At 39.0% G+C, this 23400-nt stretch overlaps 4 protein-coding genes and 2 pseudogenes across 6 annotated transcripts; all 6 read left to right on the forward strand.

Annotated features, from left to right (window-relative positions):
* Window positions 1–97: 97 nt before the first annotated feature.
* On the forward strand, window positions 98–2756 carry LOC18614558 (cation/H(+) antiporter 15 pseudogene; annotated as a pseudogene).
* A 1067-nt stretch (window positions 2757–3823) lies between these two features.
* Window positions 3824–6548, forward strand: LOC18614559 (cation/H(+) antiporter 15 pseudogene; annotated as a pseudogene).
* A 1902-nt stretch (window positions 6549–8450) lies between these two features.
* PPH (pheophytinase) lies at window positions 8451–12156 on the forward strand. Its single transcript, XM_007052364.3, has 6 exons — window positions 8451–8641; window positions 9116–9879; window positions 10500–10726; window positions 11030–11221; window positions 11331–11487; window positions 11863–12156. The coding sequence occupies exons 2-6, from the start codon at window positions 9130–9132 to the stop codon at window positions 12103–12105; spliced, it is 1569 nt and encodes a 522-aa protein (XP_007052426.3). The 5' UTR covers window positions 8451–8641; window positions 9116–9129; the 3' UTR covers window positions 12106–12156.
* Window positions 12157–12940: 784 nt separating this feature from the next.
* On the forward strand, window positions 12941–18620 carry LOC18614561 (Excinuclease ABC, C subunit, N-terminal). 3 transcript variants are annotated; one of them, XM_088802652.1, is made up of 4 exons: window positions 16491–16626; window positions 16747–17034; window positions 17336–17442; window positions 18227–18620. In XM_088802652.1, exons 2-4 carry the CDS (start codon window positions 16838–16840, stop codon window positions 18424–18426), a joined length of 504 nt encoding a protein of 167 aa, XP_088658778.1. In that variant the 5' UTR covers window positions 16491–16626; window positions 16747–16837; the 3' UTR covers window positions 18427–18620. The 3 variants fall into 3 exon arrangements, with proteins under 3 accessions (XP_017975186.2, XP_017975193.2, XP_088658778.1); XM_018119704.2 differs by lacking the exon at window positions 16747–17034 and having other exon boundaries at window positions 12942–16626; window positions 18227–18260; XM_018119697.2 differs by lacking the exons at window positions 17336–17442; window positions 18227–18620 and having other exon boundaries at window positions 12941–16626; window positions 16747–16890.
* Window positions 18621–19073: 453 nt separating this feature from the next.
* On the forward strand, window positions 19074–20602 carry LOC18614562 (acyl-CoA--sterol O-acyltransferase 1). The gene is given in 3 exon segments (XM_018119748.2): window positions 19074–19336; window positions 19338–20410; window positions 20562–20602. Coding segments are annotated over 2 exon segments (1116 nt in total). The 5' UTR covers window positions 19074–19246; the 3' UTR covers window positions 20364–20410; window positions 20562–20602.
* An 821-nt stretch (window positions 20603–21423) lies between these two features.
* On the forward strand, window positions 21424–22905 carry LOC18614563 (acyl-CoA--sterol O-acyltransferase 1-like). Its single transcript, XM_007052368.3, has one exon. It carries the CDS (start codon window positions 21653–21655, stop codon window positions 22766–22768), a length of 1116 nt encoding a protein of 371 aa, XP_007052430.3. The 5' UTR covers window positions 21424–21652; the 3' UTR covers window positions 22769–22905.
* Window positions 22906–23400: the final 495 nt, after the last annotated feature.

Consider the following 23400-nt stretch of genomic DNA (forward strand, 5'->3'; position numbering starts at 1 on the left):
TTCTTGGCTGGCTACCAGGCAAGTGCTGCAAAGGGGTGGATTATCCGCTGCGACCTTGGCTGGACAGGGGCTTACTTGGGGAAGAAAGTGAACCAAGATGAGTAACCTATTCGGAGGCAAATACAATATAGTCAACGGCTTGAACAATGAATTCAAAGTATGTTACAATGAGGACAGGAGCTTTGCCAACACTGATTGGCAAGTTACGAACCCCTTGTTGAAATCTCTTCCTATCTTCATGCTGCAGTTGAGCGTGGTTATATTGTTCACTCGTACTTTCATCATCGTCCTCACACCTATCCGTCAACCTCGCTTTGTTTCTGAGATTCTTGTACGTAGATGCAATTCAATTTCAACCTTGATGCCCGGCATTAGATTTTGTTTTTTAAAATGTAGTTGATTTGTTTGTTCATCTATGAATGTAGGCTGGCATTGTGCTAGGCCCAAGTGCGTTGGGTATAATAGGCTGGGTATCAAGTAACATCAACCCTTTTGAGGGGGCTTTGTTGCTGGAGACGATGGGGAATCTTGGCGTCACTTTTTACATGTTCCTAGTGGGTCTCGAGATGGACTTAACCCCAATCCGAAAAATGGGGAAAACAGCCTGCAGCGTTGCCATAGCTGGAATTGTTTTACCAGCGTGTGGAGGAGCGGGATTGTATTACCTGGTGCTGCAGAAGGACGGGCGTCGTCCTTCGGAAGGTGGTTTGTTCTGGGCCATTGCCCTTACTGTCACAAGCTTCCCGGACTTGGCTCGAATGCTTTCAAGCCTCAAGCTCATGTACACGGATCTCGGAAAAACGGCCTTGACTTCAGCCGTTCTGACTGATCTGTCTTCTTGGATTCTTCTCGTGGCAGTAGTCTCTGTAGTTAACGGGCGTGGCAAACTTTACACAGTAATCCCAACCATGTTGTTCCTTGTAATATCTTGGTTCTTGATGCGTCCATTCATTTTGTGGGCAGTTAAACGAATTGCATTAAGAAATGAATCGTCAATGGAAAGCAGATACAACGAAAAACAAGTATGTTACATTCTATCAGGGGTGCTCCTCTGTGGGTTTTTCACAGAAATGTGTGGCGTGCATTCCATGTTTGGAGCTTTCATGTTCGGGCTGATGATACCCAGTGGAGAGCTCGGGACCATGATCATGGACAAAATTGAAGAGTACGTGGTGGGGATTCTACTGCCGCCTGTCTTCCTAATTACAGGGCTGAGAACCAACTTTGCATACATGGCCGTTGAACATACTTCTCATCTGGTGATCATAGTCATACTCGTGGCATCCTCTGTCAAAATTGTGAGCACCCTTCTCGTCTGCCTGTACTTAAAGTGCCCAATTCGAGATAGTTTGGCCCTTGGAGTCCTTATGAACACCAAAGGCGTCCTTGCCATCATTGTTCTTAATGAAGGCCGAAACGTGAAGGGTTTTGACCAACAAACTTTTTCTTGGATGGTTCTTTCCATATTGATCATGACAGGTTTAGTTGGTCCGATAGTCAATTTCACTCACAAGTCCACGAGGTACACGAAGAAATACTACCGTAGGAATTTAGAAAGGAGTAAAGTGGAGGCAGAGCTTCGAGTCTTGGCATGCGTTCATTCCAGCAAAAACGTTTCCGGCTTAATCAATCTCTTACATATTTCAAATGCCACGAGAAAGTTCCCCATTACCGTCTTTGCTGTCCATTTGGTTGAGCTCACAGGGCGAGCTTCTGCAATGCTAATTTTCCATGATAAGACTAGGACAACCAATGTGATTGGGAACGAAATTAATCCAATTAGTCGAGGAAAAGCTGAGGCTGAACAAATCGTCAGTGCCTTTGAATCTTTCCACAACGACAACCATGCAGTCTATGTTCAGCCATTGACAGCTGTGTCGTCTTACGCCAGCATGCACGAAGATGTTAGCAACTTCGCGCTAGACAAGGGAGTCACTGTGATTTTGCTCCCATTTCACAAGCAAGCAAATGCCCATGGGGGATGGACGGATGAAAACCTTCAGCATAAACAAGTGACTGACAATCTGCTGGCAAATGCGCCCTGCTCCATTGGCATACTTGTGGATCGTGGCCTAACCCCACCTTATCTTCCCCTAGGATCACCACATGATCGTAAGAGGAAATGTCGCATTGCTATGCTCTTTCTTCAAGGACCTGATTACCGTGAGGCATTGGCTTACGCGTGGAGAATGGCAGGCACTTCGGGCGTGATGCTAACTGTAGTGAGATTCATTCCTGGAAAAGAAGTGGTGGAGTTTGCAGAGACCGATGCAGGAAACGGTGGTGGTGATGACGACGACGACGAGATATTCGCTGCCACGTTTGAGAAAGAGAAGGAAATGCTCCTTGATGATGATTACATAAACGAGTTTAGGTTCAGAACAATGCATAATCAATCCATTTCTTACATCGAGAAACAAGTAAACAGCGGAGACCAGATTGTATCAATCATACGTTCAACTTACAATGATTTTGATTTGTACATAGTAGGTAGAGGACATGGCATGCAGTCTCCATTGACAGTAGGGCTATCAGACTGGAGCAATTGCCCTGAGTTGGGACTCATCGGGGAAACATTAGGAGCAGCGGATTTCTTACCGTCAGGCTCAGTTCTGGTCATGCAACAATCCACTCCTCCCCCTAGTGCACCGAAGAAGATCGTGAGCTCTGCTCGGAAGAAAGAGGTGTTTAAGAATAGTGGGCAACCATCGGCTGTACCATTTGTTAATCATAGAAAAGCAGATGATTATTATTGATCATATTATTCGAAATGATAACAATTAAGCTTTCATTTTGGTATTTAGCTATGTCGCAGGAGCCGGTACTAACTTTATAATTCCTTTTGTTCCAAAGAAAAAAAAAACGAAAGGTTGTAAAAGGATAACTTGTATACTAGAATGATAATTAAATATGAAGATTACGTATCTCAATATTCGATATTTAAAAAATAAAATTTTGTTATATAATATGTATCTCAATTAAATTAAACACAATTAAAGAATGAACCAATCAATAATACTATTTACAAGTTATAAAGATCACGTATTGATTCAAGTAAATTTTTTAATGAAATATAACGTAGATTCGCTTTGTATTAAAGAAACAAAAGAAACAAAACATTTAGCTCTCGGTTTAATACATGGAGATTTTGTTTTGTTATACCTTAGTCCTAGTATAAGATTCCAAAATCAAGATCTTGATTATTATTATTATTAGTATTTGTATTAATGTGTCAAAATAATTAAATAGCACCTAACAATTTAACTTGATGACAAGGCATCAAATCCAATTTTAGCCAATTCTTATCAATATTCAGCTAGATTTTGTATTTTTTTTTATCTTTTTTTGTATAATTTCTTGATTTTAACTCTTATTAAAATGAATTAATTTAAATTAATTAAAATTAGTATGACATGTAATTTCTTTTAAACCGAAATAAATTTTGAAAGGTTAAAAAAATTTGATTCGTATTGTTGACCATCAAATTGAATGAGATTTACTAATTAATTTCTAAGGCATTGATAAGGTGAAAACAACTAACAAATTGATTGTTGTAAATTGCAATTATAGCAATGCCAATTAATGCGCAGGTTTCCACACTATTTTATTCTCTTTATTATTTTGTTGAGTTGTAACAAAAAGGAACAAATTAAAGAGGATGCATTAATTCCCATTGTTATAGTGGCAATTTACAACCATCAATCTTAATTATCTAGCATTAAATAGCATCAATGTTTTCCTTACTAATCGACTGCATGCCTTATTAATTTGCTTATTGGTGAAGGCAAGGCCCTGGCAAGAAGAAAGACCTGGGTGCTAAAAAATGGCTCATAAACCAGAGGTCTTCATGAGAGGCAAGTACAAGATATTCTTTGGCATGAACAATGAATTTCGAATATGTTATAATGATACCAGGCCCTTAACCGACAATTACTGGCAATCCGTGAACCCCGTGGTGAAATTTGTGCCCACGTTCATGTTGCAATTCACCATCATCATATTGTTCAGTCGTGTTCTAATGCTCTTCCTCAGACCTCTTCGTCAACCTCGCTTCGTTGCTGAGATTCTTGTATGTTCAATTTCAACCCCTGATGTCCTGTATACCTTGCTTCTTTGTTATTAAAGAAGCTTATTTGGTAATTGTTGGTTTTTTGTGTGTGTTTATTGTATGCATGTAGGCTGGCATTGTGCTTGGTCCAAGCGCTCTGGGTGATACAAACTGGGTATCAAATAATATCACTCCTTTCGAGGCGGTTTTGTGTATGGAGACAATGGCGAACCTCGGCGTCACCTTCTATATGTTCCTAGTGGGTCTCGAGATGGACTTGACCCCAATTCGGAGGATCGGAAAAACAGCTTTGAGCATTGCCATTGCCGGTATCATTTTGCCGATGTCTGCAGGAGCGGGTTTGTATTACCTGGTGTGGGAAAAACAAAAACAACGCGCGCCTTTCATAGGTGCTTTCTTCTGGGCGATTGCCCTCAGCGTTACAAGCTTTCCGGACCTAGCTCGGATGCTTTCGGACCTCAAGCTCATGTACACGGATCTTGGCAAAACGGCCCTGACTGCAGCCGCTGTCAGTGATGTATCTTCCTGGTTTCTTCTTGTGGGAACAATATCTTTGATCAATGCACATGAGAAACTGCACGTGGCAATCCCAGTCATTTTGAGCATGACAGCCTTCTGGTTCATGATGCGTCCATTAATCGCTTGGTTGATGAAACAAGCTGCAGCAAGCAAAGAAACGTCAACAGAAGGCAAATACAGTGATAAGCACGTGTATCTCATTCTATCAGGGGTGGTCTTTTGTGGATATTTCACAGAATTATGTGGCGCACATTCCATTTTTGGAGCTTTCATGTTTGGGCTCATGATACCCAGTGGAGAGCTCGGGACTACGATCATGGACAAAATTGAGGAGTTCGTTGTGGGGATTCTACTGCCGCCTACCTTCCTGGTTACTGGTATGAGAACCAATCTTCTATATATGTTTGCTGACTTTCCTCTTGGACTGGCGCTGCTAGTCATACTTCTCGCTTGCTCTGCCAAGATCGTGAGCACTCTTCTCGTCTGCCTGTACTTCAAGTGCCCAAAGCGAGATAGTTTGGCTCTTGGAGTCCTGATGAACACCAAAGGTGTTCTTGTGCTCATTGTTCTCAATGAAGGTCGAAACATGAAGGTGGGTTTTAAATTACTTTTCATGTTTAATTGTTATTCCTTATATTGTTGCTAAAAGTATATCACATTTCAGGGTTTTGACCAGCAAACGTTCTCTTGGATTGTGTCTGCCTTGTTGATTATGACCATCATTATTTGCCCGATAGTCAGTTTCACTCACAAGTCTGCAAGACATTTGAAGCAATACTATCATAGGAACTTACAGAAAAGTAAAGACGCACCACTTCGAATCCTTGCATGCGTTTATTCCACCAGGAACTTGTCCGGCTTGATTAATCTCTTGCAAATCTCAAATGCCACGAGAAGATCCCCAATCACTGTCTTTGCTGTCCATTTGGTTGAGCTCACAGGACGGGCCACTGCTATGCTAATTTTCCACGATAAGCATAAGGAAGCCGATGTTGGGAAGAATGCCACTCGAGAAAAAGCTGAGGCGGAGCAGATTGTCAGTGCCTTTGAATCCTTCGAGAACGACAACCATGCAGCAACGGTTCAGCCACTAACAGCAGTGTCCCCTTACGACACCATGCATGAGGACGTGAGCAACTTTGCACTAGACAAGCATGCCAATATCATCTTGATCCCATTTCACAAGCAACCAAGTGCCGACGGTGGATGGACCGACGAAAACCTCCAGCATAAACAAGTGAACCAAAATTTGCTGGCGAGTGCACCTTGCACCATTGGCTTACTTGTGGACCGTGGCCTGACTTCATCCGTTTGCTCAGAATCACAAAATGGCAGGCTGGAATGTCGCATAGCCATGTTGTTCGTTGAGGGACCTGATGACCGGGAGGCATTAGCTTATGCCTGGAGAATGGTGGGCACTCCAGGCCTAAATCTAACCGTAGTGCGCTTTCTTCCAGGAAAAGATGTCTATGACATGAGCGAGAACGCTGCAGAAGATGATGAGTCAGGGATTTTCACAGCCATGTTTGAGAGAGAAAAGGAGAAGCAGTTTGACGATGATTATGTAAACGAGTTCAGGTTTAGGACAATGCATGATAAGTCCGTAGCTTACATCGAGAAACAAGTCAACAGTGGAGACCAGATTGTATCGATCGTAACTTCAGATTACAACAACTTCGATTTGTACATAGTAGGAAGAGGACATGGCACAATATCTCCATTAACATCAGGGTTATCAAACTGGAGTGATTTCCCAGAGCTGGGACCGCTCGGGGAGACATTGGTATCAACAGATTTCGAATCCCCAACCTCAGTTTTGGTTGTGCAGCAATCTGCTCCTCCCCCAAGTGGATCAAAGAGGTTCGGGAGCTCTGCTCCTAGTGCGGGGATATTTGGAAATAGCATGCAGTCTGCTGTAGATACTTTTGTCAACCATAGAAGATCAGATGATGACTATTGATCAAATGATCTGAAATGATGACAGTCAAATCTCTTTACTCGGATGGTATATAAAAGCCAATAAAAATTCTTGTTGCCTGACAGAATTTCAAAGACAGGCACCATAGTCGATTGTTATTTTTCTGCATAATCTGCTTCTTGCATTAATACAAAGTAAGGATGAAATGAAACAATCCATTCATTCTTGTTCATTTAGAAACTTGCTTTGTTATACTTGGTTGTTATCCCAATCAGGAAAATGAATTTGATTGGGTTTTTTCTTATATATATATATATATATATATATATAAAACCATATAATAGTAAAATTATCAACATATACTAAGATCTTCCAATACCCAAAAAGGATAAAGAGAGAAAGAAAGCAAGATCTTCCGGATTTTGAGAAAACGATTGAAGCCCAAGGTGGGCATAAGGCTATGGCCCAAGGGTAAAGGGATAGGGACAGTACCAACAGATCATAATTGACTGTGGTTTACCCCACTCTCACCCAACTGCCCACACGAGAAGTAAGCAATGTTATGATGGAGGCCCATCAAATTAGCCCATCAGGCTTCCATAGAATAAGTAAAATAACATTTTTCAATATTTATTTGATCAATTAACCAAATTAACAGAGTTTAAAATGAATGAAAAAAAATATTGGATTTTTTATTATGTAATTAACATACGAAAAAGAAAATTAAAAAAATAGACTTGAAAAATAAGCCTGAGTGAATTTAAGCTCATTTAAAGAATTTCGATTAAATAAATTAAAATCAAATTAAGTTGATTAATAGTAAAATTTAGTTAATATAAGAAAATCAGTCAATTTGATTAAAATATATAAAAAAAAGTCAATTAATAATATTATTTAATCGATTTAAGCGATTTCACATCCTAATTTGCTTTTAATAAAAATTATTACATAAGATTTTTGTAATAAGAGGGAAGGAAGTGGCATCATTGTCCAGATCAAAAAGACAAGAAGCCAAAGCAAAAACTTGCTGGACAATGTTGAAAACATGTTTGCGTCTAGACAATTATCTCTTCTGGTTCTGGTTTTTCTGCGACCGATAATATTTAGGTTCACTTGCAATTGACGAGGTGTCAACTCGAGAGCTGTTTCTTTTAAAATTCACCTTATGAACGAGCGGTGAGGGTGGGGAGTTGTAGCATGTATAGAATGTTTCTGGGTTCAGAGAATCACAACAAGGATGCTGAGGTGGCATGATTGAAGAGAGGGGATAGAGACAAGTGTCGTCGCATAGCCCTTTGCTTCTATCCCTTTCTTTCCTTCAATTTCTTCAATGGCCCTTCTTTGTTTGTATTCCTAACAGATTTTTATGGTCAGATATGAGCAAATGGTCGGTACGATTAATTTAGTTAAAAATATTTATAAATAAATTAATTTAAGAGATCAAAAATCAAGTATTAATCGATTAATTTGATCGATAACTGAAATAATAAAATTTTTAAATTATAATCTTAATGTGTTTAATTCAATTTATTTTAATTTTATCTTTTATGTTAATTATAAAATAAATAAAATTAAATTATGAAATTTTAACAACAACGTAAACTTTACTAACATTAAAATATTTGAACAAACATAATTAAAAACATTTGAAATAAAAAAAATAACTCAAATATAAAATATACCTACCTATATGTTTATAATCCTTGATCCGTTAATTCGCTTAATCGAAATCGAAACAAATCGTAGTACTCAATTTAACTCATACTCATTTTTAAATTAATTAAATCATATTAATCGAATTTATTCAATTTTAACCAAAATTACTCACTTTAGTTTTAATAAAGTTATTTTGAATGCTTTTATCTTTATTTTGTTGATTATTGTAATAAAGTAATAATAATTTTATACATTTTATATAAAAACACTGAAATTCTTATTAATTTAAAATCGACCTTGAATGTGGAACAGAGTTTCTTGGCTTTATATAGGAAGAAGAAACTTTGAAGCAACCGGCTCTCTTTTCTATAGATTGTGGTGGAATCTCCGACGTTAGTGGAAAAGACTGGCAACCATTTTCGACCCATAAAAATAAAATAATAGCAGACGCCAATGACACTTGTCTTTCAGAATTAAAGGTAAAAACAGTCCCTAATCTCCCCCTCCCTTCTGTTTCTAAGGATAAACTAATCTTCTACTGTTGCTGATTCATCAATTCTGCTTTTCCTAGTTTATGCTGTCAAAGTAAATAAGCTTTACTCTCTTCATGAATTTTAAGTTTGTTTTCTTTGAAAAGAACAACTACCCAGAATAGTTTGAGTTTGGGTCTGTTTTATGGTTGTTTCTTGCATGGATTTAAGCTCCTAATGAAGAAAAAGTAGACGGTTTGGATTATTGTTGTTATGGTTTTCTTGTTACTGAAAGAATTTATGTTTAATCCTTTGATTGTAAGGAAAGAGTAAGATCACTCAACTTGGTACCAGGCTCTAAGTTTGTTTTCTTTACCTGTTCTTGATGTTCTTTCTCTCTCTGTTCTCTATTTTTCTGTGATCGACCATAGGGTAAAGTTAAGTTTTTTTTGCTAAGATATTTGGTTTTGCTGATGAACACAGAATAATTTCTAAGCATGGAAGTCATCTCATACAGTTCTCCTCCATGCTGTAATTTCAAGAGGAGATTATTAGTAAAGAAACACTCAACAAGACAGCAAGTAAAGATCTCTTTGTGCAAGAAACATAGAATTTTGTGTACTAGGATTAATAGCAGAAGTGGGTCACTGGGATTTTCTAATAAAGATTACCCTTTGTTGAAGAATGTCTATCATGGGAAAGGTTCAAGGCCGTTCAATGCTCTTGAAGGGTCTAAAAATGTTGAGTCCAAGGTCTTTAGTGGGAATTATAATGGTTATGTGATTGGTAGAGAAGACGAGGTGGGAAGTATGTCAGAAACTAGGGACTCAGTAACCAAAGTTTTGATTCCGGGGTTGCCTGAAGAGTCCAATGGCGAACGTGGAGCTCCTATAAGCAGTTGTTTCTGGGAGTGGAAGCCTAAACTTAATGTGCATTACGAGAAATCAGGTTGTGAAAATGTGAATTCTCCGCCACTGCTCTTTCTTCCCGGTTTTGGTGTTGGTTCTTTTCATTACGAGAAGCAACTGAAGGATTTGGGTCATGATTATAGGGTATGGGCAATTGACTTTCTTGGGCAAGGCATGTCATTGCCGATTGAAGATCCCACTTCCCAATCTAACGAGGAGACTATCTCAGAAACGAAGGATCTTGTGTGGGGATTTGGGGATGAAACTGAACCATGGGCAAGTGATCTGGCTTACTCTATGGATTTATGGCGGGATCAAGTTCGCTACTTTGTAGAAGAGGTACTAATAGATTTGCATTTTAACTCTAATCCACTCTTCTGCAATGCCCCTAACTCGCATGTTTAGACATTGAGGTTATTTATCTACACTGTATACATTTTTATTCAGATGATAATAATGGTGCATGTGTGACTTCGCGCTACTTTTGCTTACTGCCATCCTTCTATTTTGCATTGTCTCATAAGGTTACATGAGTTTAAGGGGAAGTCCTCCTTTTATTCAATTAAAAAGAAAAAATCTAGTTTATTTTTTGCATCTCTATGTTGTTTAATTCAAGCGTTTGCTAATCTTGTTAGTTTATCTGAACTTGTATGCATGGGTATTCAAGTTTTTCTACTTTCTCACTTTCAAGAGAACTGATTTCTGGTTGAAAAAGATTACTAGTTAAGGAGTACATTAATTGCGGGAAGAGATTCATAACCAAGTATCTATCTTGTAGATTGTGAGCAATGGCACTGGACCACCTCACTATAGCCATGAACAAAAGATAGAATAGGGAGAAAATCTCCTATTCTAGCTAAAATGGCTTTAGGAATCACGTAACTCTTTGGTTTCAGATAAATGAATGCATTACTATAATGTAAAGACAGCAATATTGACCTTAGCTCTTTCTCTCACAGGTTATTGGTGAACCAGTGTATATTGTTGGTAACTCACTAGGAGGATTTGTTGCTCTATACTTTGCAGCATGCAATCCTCAATTAGTGAAGGGTGTTACACTACTTAATGCAACTCCTTTTTGGGGATTTCTACCTAATCCGATAAGATCTCCAAGGCTAGCAAGGATATTTTCATGGTCTGGAACATTTCCTCTACCAGAAAGTGTTAGAAAGCTGACAGAATTTGTGTAAGTTTTGCCTTGTTTCTTTGGTATTAGATGATATAGCGTTCTCCTTATTCCTAGACATGTGCATTTAAACCCACAGATGTCACATATTAATAATTGGCTTATTGAGGTTTTTACTTGGATAAGAGATCAAGTCATTTTGCAATTGTTTTCTTCACTTTGAGATTTATATTGTTAAGAGAGTTTTAAAAAAGTTAGGTATAATATCTTTATTTAGTACTCCAGGAGCAAACTGCTGCACTTTCTTTACTTCTAATCTCTGATTACTCTTACTTAACTTCTTCTCACACCTCTTGATTTCAGTTGGCAAAAAATAAGTGATCCTGAAAGTATTGCGGATATACTTAGACAGGTTTACGCAGATCATTCTACAAACGTCGACAAAGTTTTTTCTCGTATTCTTGAGACAACGCAACATCCTGCAGCTGCTGCATCATTTGCTTCAATTATGTTTGCTCCTCAAGGAGAGCTTTCCTTCAGGGAGGCTTTATCGAGGTATGTAGTATGAAAAGATGGTTAACTTGTATGGAAAAATCATGTGCATGCTGTGTGGACAAGCTACCTGTCTGCTTCAAGTTATGGACTTTCAGTTGTTATTTTATAGGTGCCATATGAGCAATGTGCCTATCTGTCTGATGTATGGAAAAGAAGACCCCTGGGTGAAGCCTGTCTGGGGTCTTCAGGTGAAAAAGGAAGTTCCTGATGCTCCATACTATGAGATCAGCCCAGCTGGCCACTGCCCTCATGATGAAGTTCCTGAGGTACGTTATCGCTGATTGGCCTGCTTTGCACATCTAACCTCCCTATGACCATTCATTTTTGTATGTATAATATCAATTTTGAATGTGTGTTTTGCTAGGATCTTGTGGTATTCTTTTGGCCTTAGGTTAAAAAGTGGTTACTATGTAACTTCCCATGGTAGTTTTTTCTTTTCTTCTACAAGAGATGTATGAAATATGATACTGTTATGATTGTACAAAGATATTTGTTGTAAAGAACAAATGACTACATTATTTTCAGTTTTCCTTTAAATTTCTGTTCTCTCAAAACTTTAACAAATCCATCCAATCAGAGTTTGATTTTCTCATTCTTTTAAATTGTGGCATTCATACAACTTCCCGTAATTGTTTATACAGGTGGTGAATTATTTGCTGCGTGGATGGATCAAAAACCAGGAATCTCAGGGTTCAGTTGCATTACCCTTACTCGATGAAATGGAAAATATTCAGGATAGCATCACCAAGAACTTAGAATTTGTGAGAGAAGGATCAAGCAAATCAGTGATAGTTCGTTTCTTTGGATCCAGGTTCTCACTTTGGAACCGGATGGAATCTTATTTTAAATCTCGCTTTGGCAAGTTAGAAACCAAATCGCGATAACAGACTATATTTTTCATTTTATCTCAATGAGAAAATGTAAATTTCAGTCCACTCTCACGTAGCTGAATGTATGATTAATTATTTGATATGAATGAATCACAGCTATCAAGGCCTTCTATATTTGCTCTAGATAAAGAAAACCCAATGCCAATGCCCTGGTACTGATATTGATTTTGAAATCTGTATGTTCTTTATGTTATGATCATTGAAACATGAATCAACTACTGGAGTTTTGATTTTAATTTTTTTTTTAAATTTAAAAAAAGATATTCGAATTTTACTCTTGAAATAAGAAATCATGTACTAATTAATGAATCAAATGCTTAGATGCAAGTTTTGATTTTAAGTTTGAAGATGAGCTTGCAGGGGAAATCTGGGGCTCCAAAAATATAAATGATGGAAGCCTTATGTGGTAAAATAATTTGCGAGCAGTGTGTATCATGGTCTTTAAGGAGTCATGAATTTTACCTCCATTGTGTATTAAAGTATGACGAAAATTAAAGTATACCCAATCATATGGTATCTAAGCTAAAAAACTCTATGACACCAGTATGAATTCGGGTCTCTCCGGTTCAACTAGGATCATAGTTCCTGACCCGACTTTCTACGAAAATCAAGATCGAGAAAATGAAGTTTTCCAATCATTGACTCAAACCCATTGTCGAAGTCCACTCAGCGGAATAAGGGGGCACTTATGGCAGAACGGGCCAATCTGGTATTTCACAATAAAGTGATAGATGGAAAATTCAGTTTATGAGATATTTTTTATGAAATAAAATGGGAGACCCAATGCGTCAAATCACGCATTACCTTGAATATCAATAGGACTGTTTACTGGCATAAATGATCTAAAGGTTGTACAAAGCATCGAACTTTTCTTAATAGAGAAGCCAAATGACAATGATTTTGCTATTATTATTTGTCTTTTGTTGTCCACCCTTCATCTTGCAACATGCTTTGCCATTTGGTACATATCAATTCTCTGTAGCTTCATGGGTCTTTCTGTTAAAATATTTAATACAAATTAACGCGTTCACTATATTAATTTACTAGTACCCCTATACCAGGAAAGTATCTAGTTGACTCCATGAACTTTCGGGGGTGTCTGAAGTTTTATGTACACTTGGCAAAGACTTGACTTCCGCTGTTGCCGTCGTTTCCCCCTGTGAGCACCAGCAATGGCAGAGGCAGTCCTTTCCGCTCTCTTGCAGGTGATATTTGAGAAATCAACTTCTGAGACATTCGAAACGTATGCACTGTTGCGGGGCACTGAGAAGGAGATGAGGAAGCTTCAAGGTGTCTTATCAACAATTCAAGCTGTCCTGGAAGATGCAGAAGATCGACAAGCAATGGATAAGGCAGTTAAAAATTGGTTGATAAAGCTTAAGGATGTAGCCTATGATGCCGATGACTTGTTGGAAGAATACATGACAGAAGCATCACGGCGGCGGTTGGAGTCTCATGATTACAAGAAACTCTCGCGTTTCATATTGAATGAGGTACGGTACTTCTTCTCACAATCAAATCCGATTCTGTTTCGTTATCAAATGAGAAACAAGTTGGAGAATATAGCGGAGAGATTAGATGCTGTTGCAGACGAGAGGTTCAAGTTCCATCTGGGAGATAGATTGGCTGATTCCAGGAGTCAGTTCCCTCAAAGACTACAATCAGATTCTTACCTACTAGAGTCTGAAGTTCTGGGCAGAGAAGCAGACCAAGAAAAGATCGTGACCCTTCTGCTGAGCTCAGCCGATCAAAGAGACGTGTCGGTGCTTCCTGTGGTTGGAATGGGTGGGTTAGGTAAGACAACGCTTGCCAAGTTGGTGTACAATGACGAGAGGGTGCAGGAGCATTTTGAATGTAGAATTTGGGTTTGTGTGTCTGAGGACTTTGATGTAAAGCGACTAATGAAAGCAATTATTGAATCTATGACTGGGAACCGATGTGATCTTCAGGAAACGGAATCAATTCACAGCCGCGTTCAAGAACTGATACGGGGACTGAGGTTTTTACTAGTTTTAGATGATGTATGGAATGATGATCAAGAAAAATGGGACAGATTGAAAAATTCAGTCAGGCATGGTTCTGTAGGTAGCAAGATCTTAGTAACAACCCGTAGTGAGAAAGTTGCATTGGTTACAGGCACCTTTGCTCCCTACCATTTGGAGGGACTATCAGATGAAGATTGCTGGTTACTATTTGAGCATCGAGCATTCAAGTCTGGAAGACCAGAAGAGAGTTCAAGTTTCATAGCAATTGGAAAAGAAATTGCAAAGAAGTGCCGGGGTGTACCTCTAGCAGCAAAGTCTTTAGGAAGTTTGATGTATTTGAGAAGGAAAAGAAGTGAGTGGTTATTTGTTAAAGACAGCGAGATATGGAGGCTTGTGGAGGAAGAAAATGGAATTTTACCCGTGTTAAGACTAAGCTATGATAGTCTGCCATCACATCTGAAACAATGTTTTGCCTATTGTTCATTGTTTCCTAAGAACTGCAGGATAAATAAGGATAAACTCATCCTACTATGGATAGCAGAAGGATTTATCCAAGTACCTCCAGGAAAGTCGCCGGAAGAAGTTGGAAATGAATACTTTAATGAATTACTATGGAGCTCTTTCTTCCAAAATGCAACCACAGACCATGATAAGAACATCATGGACTGTGAAATGCATCATCTTCTCCATGATCTTGCGAAAGCTGTTGCTGGTAGCAGTTGCGTGACAGTAGAAGTCAGCAAGCGGTTGAGTGTTCCAACAGGCACACGCTACTTATCAGTGTTTTGTGCGGATAATAAGATTCCAAGGGGCTCAAGGAATGCCTGCAAGTTGAGATCCTTCCTTCTACTGTCTGGACACTGGAAGACTGCAGAAGTATCTCGCAAATTGATCTTGAGTCTCAAATCCTTGCGCTCCTTAGATATAAGCAATACTGGCATAAAGAAGATATCGAAGTCCATCGGTTTGATGATTCACTTAAGGTATCTTGACCTCTCTAGCACTCTTATCAAAAGGTTACCAAATACAGTCTGTAGCCTTTTCAATTTACAATCTTTAATACTCAAGCACTGCACTCGTCTGGAGAAGCTGCCCAAAGATATGAGAAAGTTAATCAATCTCAGGCATTTGAATTTATCTGATTGTAGATTATTAAATAAGTTGCCAAATGGAATCGGTGATCTTAGGTCACTTCAAACATTGCCTGTATTCATAGTTGGCAAGGAAGCTTCATGTAGTATAGCAGAGTTGCAGAACCTAGACTTACATGGAGAACTTGAAATTAGGAACCTCGAGAATGTGTCTAATAGTAGATGTTCCAAGAGTGCGAAGAGGGCCAACTTGAAGGAGAAGTGGAACCTGCAGTCATTGAAATTATGGTGGGAGCATGTTGATGAGGTGCATGTTAAAGAAAACGTTGAGCATGTTATTGAAGGCCTTCAGCCAAGTTTTGAACTAAAAAAGTTGGAAATCAAGAATTATGTGGGCTCAAAATTTCCTGGTTGGTTGATGAATCCATGTCTTACAAATCTTGTAGAGCTCTCCTTAATTAAATGCCAAAGGTGTGTTCAGCTTCCTCTACTACAGAAGCTACCAGCTCTTGAGGTTCTCACAATCAATGAGATGGAGGCCACAATGTACTTCTGCAACGATTTACAAGGAAATGCAGGTGGTAATGGCTTTGTATCACTGAAAACACTGTCGATCGAAAACATGAGCAATTTATTGGGATGGACAACTAATGGAGGACAACTTATACTTCCAAGCCTGAAGCAATTGGTGATTGATGGGTGCCCAAATTTGGGCTCGTTACCAGAGCTTCCTTCTGTTGCATCAATGAAACTCGATGATTGCAGCATGGACTTACTAAGGATGGTAACAAGGATCACCACTCTTTCCGATTTGATAATCAGTGGATTTTCAGAGCTTGTACAGTTGCCTCAAGGGTTGCTAAAAAGCAACCCATCCTTGTTGTCTCTTGAAATCAGGGACTGTCTGGAGCTTAGATCTTTCTCAGGTGAGCTTCAAACTCTTGGTCCCCTTCAATGTTTAACCATTAGCAATTGCCCCGAGTTGGAATCATTTTCAGAGTTGAGCGGCCTCAGTTCACTCGAGTCTTTGTGGATAGACAGGTGTGATAGTCTAGTTTCAATGCCAGGAGGAATGACAAGATTAAACTCTCTTCGACATGTTTCGTTCTCTGATTGTGAAAATTTAGCGGCCTTGCCAGAGGCTATCAAATACCTTACATGTCTCCAAACATTGAACATATTCAGCTGTCCAGCCCTGGAAACTCTGCCTGAGTGGCTGGGAAACCTTGTTGCACTGAGAGAAATGGAGCTTTGCTACTGTGAGAATCTGCTACGCCTCCCGCAATCAATGCAGCGCCTGACTGCTCTCCAGTTTTTGTTGATTCGTGGCTGTCCTTGCTTGGAAATGCGCTGTAAGAAAGACACGGGGGCAGATTGGCACAAGATACGACACATTCCATTTATCAAGATCAATGGTCCTTACATCCAAGCCCTTTCTGGTAAATCTCTCCTAATACTACAAGATTAGCATCTGCAATAATCTGTTCTCAAAATTTAGAATTTTTTTATTAAAAAGTTGGAAATGGAAAAGTACCAACCATTACCGAACTGTTTAACAGGATTTTGACCAGCGGTAACGTAAATAAAGGGCAAACCTTGACCTTAACCTTGCTATAAAAATCCCAAGATTCAAAAACTCTTCAAATTCAGATGATGAGGCTGCTCACAGCAACATTCCGTTCTGTGAAACACCCGAACCCTGATTTCATTAAACCATCATCGTCGTTGTCGTCAGGGTCGAGTCCGATTGCAAAATCGAAAACAAAATCATGGTGCGTTTACCTGATCCTTTCCACCAATGCCCCCATCAAAACCTACGTCGGGGTCACCACCGATTTCTCTCGCCGGTACGATGATCATTTTCTTATATTCCAATCTCATTAAGCTTTATCTTCAAATTGAATCGGAAATCTCTATCTGGGTCTAATTCGTTTACGTATAATTTTGAATGCTGGTTCAAATTGCTTTATTTGCTGTAATTTCTCTTGCAAATGGGTGATTTGTTTTACATAAGCGTATCTTTTGAAAACTTGTGAACTTTGATTATGATTGTTGCTAGTTGCAACCTTCAAATGACTCTTGCTATGGGAATTTCGCTCAGCTTTTCATAAGAAACTGAGTACCTAAATATTGAGCTTTGATACGCAGTTTGAAGCAACATAATGGTGAACTTAAAGGTGGTGCAAAAGCATCCCGCGCCGGACGGCCATGGATTTGTGCATGCATAATTCGAGGTTTCAATGACCAAAGTGAAGGTATTTCCCCTATGTTTATATCTTCTCTCATTTCTTGTCAAGGGTGTATGAAACTGGTTGTTGCAAAAGTATCTCAGAGTGTTGGTTTTCTATGAGAATGCACTGGCTTATTTCTATGAATTGGACTGCAAAAATTTCACTTCATGAGATCTCTGAAATATTCTGAGTTCAACTGCTCTTCTTCTTGATAATTTCATATTTTTCTTACCATCAGCTCTTCTGTTATCTTGAAGACTTTGTCTTGCTAGTCTATAAAGTCATCTAGATGAATGCATTTATTTAATTCCTTGTCCATTGATCTTGGAACAATTTGAAAAACTATACGTTTCTCATAGTATCATCTGTAAGATGCTACATTTACCCATCAAGGTCTTTGTTGTACAACCAGTGTTCCTGTAAGAACGGCTCAAGGCCATAGCTATGTTCTAACGTTTGAAATTTCTAGGATAATTATGTGTTTTGATACAATTGTATTTAGTTGCCAGCATCACTTTGTTAGATAGATTAAATACTACCCTTAATCTTTCATCAGAAATATCATTTGACAATATTTAATTCATACCGATGAATGTAACATTAGTTGAATGCTTTTGCCTTGTTATTCTAGGACTCAAGCAAATGGAATCCTAAAAGTAGGTAAAAGAGTTTGTAGCCTTCAGTATTTATTACTGTGAAACTTGCTAGTCTGACCTATGTCTTTAGATTTACTTGTGATTTCCACTATGATCTATAAGACAAGTTAAAACTCATGAAACTATTGATGCTTCCTTTTTCTTGTGTTTAGCTTGTGAGTTTGAATCCAAATGGAAAAGATTCTCAAGAAAATTGCCTTGCAAAAGGAAGAATAGTGACTTGACCAAGGAAGTTGATGAAGATGATGGCTCCCTAACATTGTTGCAACACAGGCAAACAGCTCTAAACAGGGTTAAAGGTTCGTTGGATTGCAGTCACTTAGAGATAGATTGGCAACTGAACACTTCCTAACTTAAACATGAGTCATTGTCAATAACTTTCATCATAAATTTCTGTTGCTATACTTTGTAAAATGTTGTAATGATACAGAATCATTGAATATGTAATGCTAATTGTTTTAAACATGATGATTTGTAACTATTGCCAGAAGGAAGGTGAAAGTCCTACTGGTGATTATCTAAATAATGTATTTCTCTTTAACTGAAGGATGATTACCATCATAAAATTTACCATGTGTAGACCGCAGAAACAGCCCAGGTAGTTGTTTTTCTTATATTACTTTGCCGTGAATCTGGGTTATTGAGTTTATATTGGTTTGTTGACTTCTATGCAATTGAGTTTTTGCAAGTGTTGTCTCAGATTTGGTCCTGTCTGAGATGCAGTCAGAAACATCACCCAAATTTTAGTAAACTTGCAAAGATAAAACGACTCAGTAATCATTAAATGAACACAGGAAACGTGTCTGGCTCAAATTCATTAAATAAATTTTCTAAAATGACTAATTTTTGTTGGGAGGTCCCAATGAAAGTTAACTGCCAAAGCAAAATTTCTACCTTTTGATAATATATGACAGATTTGACTTTGTTGTGTGCTAACCAAGAAAAGAAATTTAACTCTGTAAGAACTATGATCCCCAAAGTGAAAATTTGGGGGACTCTGTCATCTCTTCTGCCTCCATATTCTATACTTCCCCCTTCCATTCTGCGTCTTAATCTAGATCAGAGTATCCCAAAAGGATAAAGAAGGGGATCTTGCATGTCTAAGTTCATATTTCTCACAATCCAAAGATCAAGAAGATACTAAAGACAATTAAATACAATACACAAGCAAAATGGAGGGTGAGATCGGCAGCTTCATCAAGGTCTGGTTATCTGTCTTGACATCTCTATGCTACTGCTACGCCATTGGCAAGACGGTTCCGAAAAGGAACCAATAGACTCATTTTCCTACTCCCTGTTGTGTGTCTCTTTCTCTTCCTCCCTCTCAATCTCTACTCGCCGAATCTTGGCGGTGTGACAGCCTTTTTCATTGCTTGGCTTGGTAACTTCAAGCTCTTACTATTTGCCTTTGACAAAGGCCCTTTGACTGCACATACCTCTCTTCCACTTTTTCTGGCTGTGGCTTGCCTACCCATCAAGATCCAACGCAACCAACCTTCAAAATCACAGCTAAATGGCCAAGTTAAAGAAAACCCATCATCAAAATCACATCAGAACGGCCATGAGAAAGAAAATTCATCTACTAGAAAATCCAAGGAAGGAGCTGTAAACTATGCCATAAAGGGTCTGCTTTTGGTCATTATGATACGAGTCTATGACTACAGCGAGTACATGCACCCAAAGATCATATTGCTTCTTTACTCTATGCACATGTATTTCCACCTCGAGATCATCTTAGCCATAAGTGCAGCCATGGCTCGATCCCTTTCGAGGCTAGAGCTCGAGCCACAGTTCAATAAGCCGTACCTGTCTACCTCACTGCAAGATTTTTGGGGCAAAAGATGGAACCTCATGGTGACCAGTATCCTGCGGCCCACGGTGTACGAACCTACCCTCCGATTTTCCTCGACTCTGATCGGCAGAAAGTGGGCTCCGATCCCATCTGTTTTGTCCACGTTTGTAGTCTCTGCTCTCATGCACGAGCTAATGTTCTACTACCTGGGGCGGATGACTCCCACCGGGGAGGTGACGTTGTTTTTTCTCATCCATGGATTCTTTCTGACAGTGGAGATTGCTCTGAAGAAGGCATTGAACGGCAAGTGCCGGCTGCCGCGGCTAGTCACGGGACCGTTGACAGTGGGGTTCGTGCTGGGCACGGGCTTCTGGCTGTTCATCCCACAGTTCACGCGGTGCAAGGTGGATGTTAGAGCGTTTGAAGAGTATGCGGAAGTGGGCACTTTGTTGAAAAGTGCAAGTGAAAAGGTACTTGGGATTTTGTCAGCAAAATAAAAGGTTCTGAACCTGTATCTGGGACTCAAGCAAATGGAATCCTAAAAGTAGGTAAAAGACTTTGTAGCTTTTGGTGTTTCTCACTGTGAAACTTGCTAGTCTGACCTATTTCTTTAGATTTTCTTGTGATTTCCAGTATGATCTATAACACAAGTTAAAACACATGAAACTATTGATGTTTCCTTTTCTTGTGTTTAGCTTGTGAGTTTCAATCCAAATGGAAAAGATTCTCAAGAAAATTGCCTCGCAAAAGGAAGAACAGTGACTTGACAAAGGGGGTTGATGATATTGATGGCTCCCTAACATTGTTGCAACACAGGCAAACAGCTCTAAACAGGGTTTAAGGATTGTTGCAACACAGGCAAACAGCTCTAAACAGGGTTTAAGGTTCGTTGGATTGCAGTCACTTATAGATAGATTGGCAACTGAACACTTCCCAACTTAAACATCAGTCATTGCCAATAACTTTCATCATAAATATCTGTTGCTATATTTTGTAAAATGTTTTAATGATACAGAATCATTGAATATGTAATGCTAATTGTTATAAACATGATGATTTGTAACAAGAACCAGAAGGAAAGTGAAAGTCCTTATAAAATGTACCATGTGGAGACTGCAGAAACAGCCCAAGTTAATCATTTGGTAGTTGCTTTTCTTATATTACCTTGTCCTGACTTTGGGTTATTGAGCTTACATTGATTTTATGTTTGGTTGTTGACTTTATGTATATCGAGTTTTTGCCAAGTGTTGTCTCAGATTTGGTCCTATCTGAGTTGCAGTCAGAAACACCACCCAAATGTTAGTAAACTTGCAAAGATAAAACGAGTCAGTAACCATTAAACTTTGTATGGGTCAAATTGGATTCATAAATAAACTTCAAGTTGAACTAATTACGACCTTTTTTCAAAAATCTGAGGTGGTAAAAATAATAATTTTATGGGGGGGGTGGCTTCACACAAAATGTGCTGGAATGGTACATTTTTCTGCCCACAGGGAAGACAAAGACCATACTTTCTAAAAATATATGACAACATTTTTGACTGTATGTGTTGTGTTCTGACAAAAAAAAAGGAATTTAACTCTGAAAGAACTGAGATCCCCAAAGTTAAAATTGGGGGACTTTCTCATTCCTTCTGCCTCCATAGTCCCTGCCACTGTTCTCTTTCCTTCTGCTTATTAATCTGAATCAGAGTATCCCAAAAGGATAAAGAAAGGGACCTTGCTTGTCAAGTTCATATCGCTCACAAACCAAAGATCAGGGAGATACTAAGGACAGTTAAAGCAAAATGGAGGGTGAGATCAGCAGCTTCATCAAGGTATGGTTGTCTGTCTTGACATCTCTATGCTTCTGCTACGCCATTGGCAAGATGGTTCCAAAAGGAACCAAAAGACTCATTTTCCTACTCCCTGTCGTGTCTCTCTTTCTCTTCCTCCCTCTCAAACTCTCCTCGCCGCATCTTGGCGGTGTCACAGCCTTTTTCGTTGCTTGGCTTGGTACCTTCAAGCTGTTCCTATTTGCTTTTGATAAAGGTCCTTTAACTGCACATACCTCTCTTCCACTTTTTGTGGCCGTCGCATGCCTGCCAATCAAGATCCAACACAACCAACCTCCAAAATCACAGCTAAATGGGCAAATTAAAGAAAACCCATCATCAAAATCACATCAGAACGGCCATGAGAAAGAAAGTTCATCTCCTAGAAAATCAAAGGAAGGCCCTGTAAACTATGCTATAAAGGGTATACTTTTGGCCATGATTGTACGGGTCTATGACTACAGCGAGTACATGCACCCAAAGATCATTATGCTTCTTTACTCTATGCACATATATTTCCTCCTCGAGATCATCCTAGCCATAGGTGCAGCCATGGTTCGATCCTTTTCGGGACTAGAGCTGGAGCCACAATTCAATGAGCCGTACCTGTCAACCTCACTGCAAGATTTCTGGGGCAAAAGATGGAATCTCATGGTGAGCAGTATCCTTCGCCCCACGGTGTACGAACCTACCCTCAGATTTTCCTCGACTCTGATAGGCAGAAAGTGGGCTCCGATCCCATCTGTTTTCTCCACGTTTGCAGTATCCGCTATCATGCACGAGCTAATGTTCTACTACCTGGGGCGGATGACTCCCAGTGGGGAGGTGACTTGGTTTTTTCTCATCCATGGATTCTGTTTGACAGCAGAGATTGCTTTCAAGAAGGCATTGAACGGCAAGTGCCAGCTGCCGTGGCTAGTCACAGGACCGTTGACAGTGGTGTTCGTACTGGGCACGGGCCTCTGGCTGTTCATCCCACAGTTCACGCGGTGCAAGGTGGATGTTAGAGCGTTTGAAGAGTACGCGGAGGTGGGCGCTTTGTTGAAAAATGCAAGTGAAAAAGTACTGCGGCTTTTGTCGGCAAATTAGAAGGTCCCGAGTTTGATCGGACACTGTTCTGAAGTCAAATACATAACAGAATATTTAATAATTGTTGTTATAAAATTATAAGTGGGATTAGCCTTGTTTATCAATTTAATTAAATCAATGAGAAATTTTTTTAAAAACATTAGATTGGTAAAGCCTGCTATCCAATAAATTATATTTTGGCAGGTCGGTGTGATATAACTAGTTTAATCATTTAAGATTTATATTAAAAAATTATGATTATTTTTCAAAAACTGTTCTTTGATTAATTAGTAATTAGCAAGAAAATCAAAGTTGGATTAGAAAAGCTTACAAAATCTTGCTAGTCAGACTGTATCCGATTAAAATAAAACCCAGTTGAGAAGAGAAAGTAGAATTTGCTGATAGACTTCAATTCTTAAATGAGCTATTGAATTTTAAGGAATAAATATTAGATAAGAGATATCAAAATTTATCCGACTCTTTATAGACGTTAGACTTTACATAAGTAAGAGATGAGGTACTTAGCAGAGCCCATGACACCATTTTTAATTCTAGTAAGGAATGAAGCAAACTTTGGGTGGTCAGCATTTCCTTGTAGACAAAATTTATAATATTCATTTTGCAGTCCTGTGGTTCTAACAGCAAAAACCTTC

The sequence above is a fragment of the Theobroma cacao genome, chromosome 1 (assembly GCF_053813885.1).
Source record: "Theobroma cacao isolate CCN51 chromosome 1, ASM5381388v1, whole genome shotgun sequence".
NCBI lineage: Eukaryota > Viridiplantae > Streptophyta > Magnoliopsida > Malvales > Malvaceae > Theobroma > Theobroma cacao.